Source organism: Thunnus albacares, chromosome 8, assembly GCF_914725855.1.
Source record: "Thunnus albacares chromosome 8, fThuAlb1.1, whole genome shotgun sequence".
Lineage (NCBI taxonomy): Eukaryota > Metazoa > Chordata > Actinopteri > Scombriformes > Scombridae > Thunnus > Thunnus albacares.
Window position 1 is genome coordinate 34,827,996 of NC_058113.1, and position 5,133 is coordinate 34,833,128.

The 5,133-nt window shown below is 39.2% G+C and overlaps 1 protein-coding gene across 2 annotated transcripts in view; it reads right to left on the reverse strand.

The window, feature by feature from the left end:
- Window positions 1-1,790: 1,790 nt before the first annotated feature.
- bnipl (BCL2 interacting protein like) overlaps window positions 1,791-5,133 on the reverse strand; it is a 14,851-nt gene continuing 11,508 nt past the window's right edge. For both annotated transcript variants that reach the window (XM_044359456.1, XM_044359457.1), the window contains exons 9-10: window positions 4,654-4,752; window positions 1,791-3,348 (exon numbers count right to left, since the gene is read on the reverse strand). In XM_044359456.1, the coding sequence (XP_044215391.1) occupies window positions 3,324-3,348; window positions 4,654-4,752 (124 nt within the window). In that variant the 3' untranslated portion in view covers window positions 1,791-3,323. The remainder of the gene's footprint in view (window positions 3,349-4,653; window positions 4,753-5,133) is intronic.

Below are 5,133 nucleotides of genomic sequence, written 5' to 3' on the forward strand. Positions count from 1 at the left end.
TATATAAAATATTCAATGCTCAATTATTGCAATATGAGGCATGAAACCTTCCTCTTTTAAACAGTGAATGAAACAGCCTCTGTCCACATCATCAAAACTTGATGATAACAAACATTCACCGCTAACGTCAGTTAGCAGCTAGATGCTAATTAGCTGCTCAGCTGCAGATGCTGGTTTGATCGTTGCTCTTCAAAATCCCTGTTAGCGACACGCTGTCTGTCCATGACTTGTACTTACAGCAGTTTAAGACATTTAAGACAAAGTAAACAAACTTTGTCCTCCTCTGTTTTTGTAAGACGTCAAAAGACAAAAAGGTTGGAAACCACTGGTTTCATCTTTAACAATGTGTTGTATTTTAAAAGCTTGTTATATTATCCATTGTGTCAAATCTTCATCTGAAAAGTAACTAAAGCTGTCAAATAAATGTAGTGGAGTAGAAAGTACAATATTTCCCTCTGAAATGTAGAAAGTAGCATCACATGGAAATACTCAAGTACAGTACAAGTACCTCAAAACTGTACTTTAGTACAGTACTTGAGTAAATGTACTCAGTTACTGTCCATCACTGCATTCAGGTAACTGAGCAGGTTTCCTCCATCTGTTGGTCCTGAAGAGCAACTCTGGTTGAAGACTTTTAATAGTTTTAGTTTCTATTGAGCTCATCTGTTGTAAAGTTGTGTTTTATTAAACTGAAGAGCAGCTCAGTCATCACTGTCTTTAATAATCCATTTATTGATCAGTATGTAAAATGTTGATCATTGTTCCCTGAAGCCCAACTGAACATATTCAGATGAATTATTTTTTGCTGAGCAACAAACACAAAGATGTTGAGTTTATCTCCATGGAAACCTGGAAAACCAACAAATATTCACATGTGAGAAGCTGCTGACAGAGATGATTTGTGTAAAGATGTTTGTAGCCTGTTGAACATTCAGAGTCGAGGTCCCCCCTCTGGTAAACTTCCAGAGACCTGCAGCCCTCTGGGGGCCCCTGCAGGACCTCAGTCTGAGACCCAGCTGTGGGGGCAGAGCGCCCCCTGCTGGACAGAAGAGGAGCTGGCAGACCTGAGCTGCTTTCAGACACACACACAGAAACAATCTGCTGTTTAACATTTTAAACAAAAGTTACTGAGTCTAAAAATGTGATGATCAGACCTGCAGCAGGTCTGTGACCACTGAAACATCTCAACATCTACTGGATGCATTTAGTTTAAATTAGTTTCACACATTCATGTTTCCCCTCAGGATGAATTATAACAACTTTGATCCTCCGACTTTTCATCCAACACCACCATCTGATCAAATTATTGATTATTAAACCAATTAGCAAATGTTATCATGCTATCACAGTAATGCTAACACAGTGAACATGGTAAACATTATACCTGCTGAACACCAACATGCTAGCATTATGCTGCTGATATTAGCCTGACTGAGCTGCTAGCATGTTAGCTTTAGGATAATAAATCAGGTTGCTTGTGCATTGATGCATCAGTATTAATAATGTTCCCAATTAAACTTAATATAATCACAGTCTGATTATCTGCAAAACAAGTATTTTTACTCTGGATATTTTAAGTTAATGTAGTTGACAATATTAAATGCAGGACCAGATTTTTACATTGTGGTATTAGCAGTATTACTTCAGTAAAGAGTATTTCTTTTACACATTTACACCAATACTTTTGACTTGTCATCCTTAGATTTGACTGTTTTGGGAACAATAAAACACATAAATAACATAACTAATAAACACAACACTGGAGGAGTTAAAACACCATCACACCAGTCTCTACTTTCCTGTACATTTTTATTTATGTTTCACCACATGAAAAAATAAAGAATAAACATCAAAAATCACCTTATTAAAAACCTTCACTCTCTCCGGTGTCAGGTTGAAGTTTATTTCCTCCGTTTGGACCAAAGCAGTGAAGTGTTGCTGATCACTGTGATACTGACTTAAACATGATGATTCTCAGGTTCTTCAGCCTCTTTTTTTCTCTGGTTTCTAAGTGGATTTATGGAGGTTTGTGATATATATATTGATAATGAAGGTCACACTGAATGATGTCAATATGTGTTTCATGTCTGTGTGTTCAGATCTGATGAGTTATGACTCCGAGTAGAAGAAGTTCTGACATCTCTTCAGTGTTTGGTGATGAAAGAAAGATAAAAACACATATAATAATAATAATATTAAAAACCATAACAATAAAAGTATTTAATTTAATAAAACATTTGATCAAAGCTTTTATGACGGGTTCGTGCGACAGGTAAACTGTGTTGTTACTGTGGACCAATCAGCAGCCGCCTCAGTTACGTGCAGTTCCTCTCGTGTCCACCAGGTGCTGCTGTGATCAAACTGACAGACTTCCTCCTCCAGCAGCTGATTGAAAGGATTAACACACTGATTTGTGTTTACATCATTAATAATCTCTGCTGTGTCACCTGACAGCTGATACACCTGACTGATGATGGAAGCAGTTTGTGGCAGCAGAGACGTCGCAGGTGATCAGGTTTGTCGAGGTGCATCTCACCTGGTGTCAACATGTGATCTGATCTGTACCTGGATGATGATCTCAGGTCTTTGCATGAACACCTGATATTAATTCATTCTTGTTGTCTTCACTATATTTACTCTTTACTTTCTTTTACTATCTCATTATAACATGAGAACTTTATGAGATTGTAACATATTATACGTATAATATTCTTCATGTAATTACTGGATACCAAATTATTCTGATTTTACAAAAAGCTTTTCTTGCTGTAACAATACATCATTTTATTTTGTTTTATCACAAAACGTTCTGGTTATTTCACAAAATGAACTTGTTATAACTTACAGATTTATCTCATAAAACAATAAACATCTCTTTGGATGTGTCTGATCAACAGTCTAAAGATATTAAACCTGAGACATTAGAGGAACTGACTCCAGAGGACAGAAGAGGTTTTGATCAAACAAATTAATTTTCTATCAGTTTACTAACGGATAACTTGACTGATGCTTTTATTTCTACACATAGTGATGCTGCTTGTTTTTCCTTTCCTTTTAGTCTGAAGGCCAATTTGAGTTGACAGGAAGAGGCGGAGTCAGCTGGATTTCTGTACAGATGTTACACTTACTGAGACCTGAACACAATGATCCAGATCACAGATCACATGTGAACAGCAAGACGAGATGAGCTCTGTAACTTCCTATAAATTAACTCAGAGTCTCTGTGTTTCTGCACAGGTGGGAGGTCAAAGGTCAGCAGGCTGAGGGGCTCCTGATGACCTTTGACCTTTGGGATCCAACCAGTCTGTCTACCTCTGCGTCCGTCATCTGTTCAGCTTCTCATCAAACCTGCACAAAGTCAGACAGGAAGTAGAGAGACAGAGAGAGAGAGAGTTCATCAGTTATTTAAACCAAATATCAGCAGTTTAAAGAGAACAACACTAGAGAGAGTAGAACCTCAGTAGAACCTCAGAAGAACCCCAGTAGTCAGTAGAACCTCAGTGGTGTCAGTAGAACCTCAGTAGAGTCGGTAGAACCTCAGTAGAGTCGGTAGTGTCAGTAAAACTTCAGTAGAGTCAGTAGAGACAGTAGAACCTCGGTAAAACCTCAGTAGAGTCAAGTTAGAGTCAGTAGAACCTCAGTAGAGTCAGTAGAACCTCAGTAGAGACAGTAGAACCTCAGTAGAGTCCGGTTAGATTCAGTAGAACCTCAGTAGAGACAGTAGAACCTCAGTAAAGTTGGGTTAGAGTCAGTAGAACCTCAGTAGAGTCAGTAGAACCTCAATAGAGTCGGTTTAGAGTCAGTAGAACCTCAGTAGAGACAGTACAACCTCAGTAGAGTCGGTTTAGAGTCAGTAGAAGCTCAGTAGAGACAGTACAACCTCAGTAGAGTCGGTTTAGAGTCAGTAGAAGCTCAGTAGAGACAGTAGAACCTCAGTAAAGTTGGGTTAGAGTCTGTACAACCTCAGTAGAGTCAGGTTAGAGTCAGTAGAACCTCAGTAGAGTCAGTAGAACCTCAGTAGAGTCAGGTTAGAGTCAGTAGAACCTCAGTAGAGTCAGTAAAACCTCAGTAGAGTCAGTAGAACTTCAGTAGAGTCAGGTTAGAGTCAGTAGAACCTCAGTAGAGTCAGGTTAGAGTCAGTAGAACCTCAGTAGAGTCAGTAGAACCTCAGTAGAGTCGGGTTAGTCAGTAGACCCTCAGTAGAGTCAGTAAAACCTCAGTAGAGTCAGTAGAACTTCAGTAGAGTCAGGTTAGAGTCAGTAGAACCTCAGTAGAGTCAGTAGACCCTCAGTAGAGTCAGTAAAACCTCAGTAGAGTCAGTAGAACTTCAGTAGAGTCAGGTTAGAGTCAGTAAAACCTCAGTAGAGTCAGTAGAACTTCAGTAGAGTCAGGTTAGAGTCAGTAGAACCTCAGTAGAGTCAGTAGACCCTCAGTAGAGTCAGTAAAACCTCAGTAGAGTCAGTAGAACTTCAGTAGAGTCAGGTTAGAGTCAGTAGAACCTCAGTAGAGTCAGTAGACCCTCAGTAGAGTCAGTAAAACCTCAGTAGAGTCAGTAGAACTTCAGTAGAGTCAGGTTAGAGTCAGTAGAACATCAGTAGAGTCAGTAGAACCTCAGTAGGGTCGGGTTAGAGTCGGTATATTCCAGGTTCTTACTGTCGGATGGAGTCAGGGATCTGCAGCCGGTCTGTGGGGATGAACTGAGAGAGCTCCTGCAGACTCTGGATGAACCGAATCTTCCTGCTGAACTTCTCACTGTGGATAACAGGTCAAAGGTCAAAGGTCAACATAGGTCAAAGGTCAATATAGGTCAACAGAAAGTCAATAGAACATCTCTGAACATGGCTTGTTATGTACATCGCTGCTTGAAAGTTTGTGAACCCTTTAGAATTGTCTGTATTTCTGCATGAATATGACCTAAAACGTGATCAGATATTTACACAAGTCCTAAAACTAGACAAAGTGAACCCAATTAAACAAACGAGACAAAAAAATATCTTTTTTTTCATCTTTTTCCATTTATTTATTAAGGAAAGTTAACCAATGTTACATATTTGTGGGAGGCAATAGTATGTGAAGCCTTGCTTTCAGTAACTGGTGTGACCTCCTTTTGCAGCAATAACTTCAACCAAACGT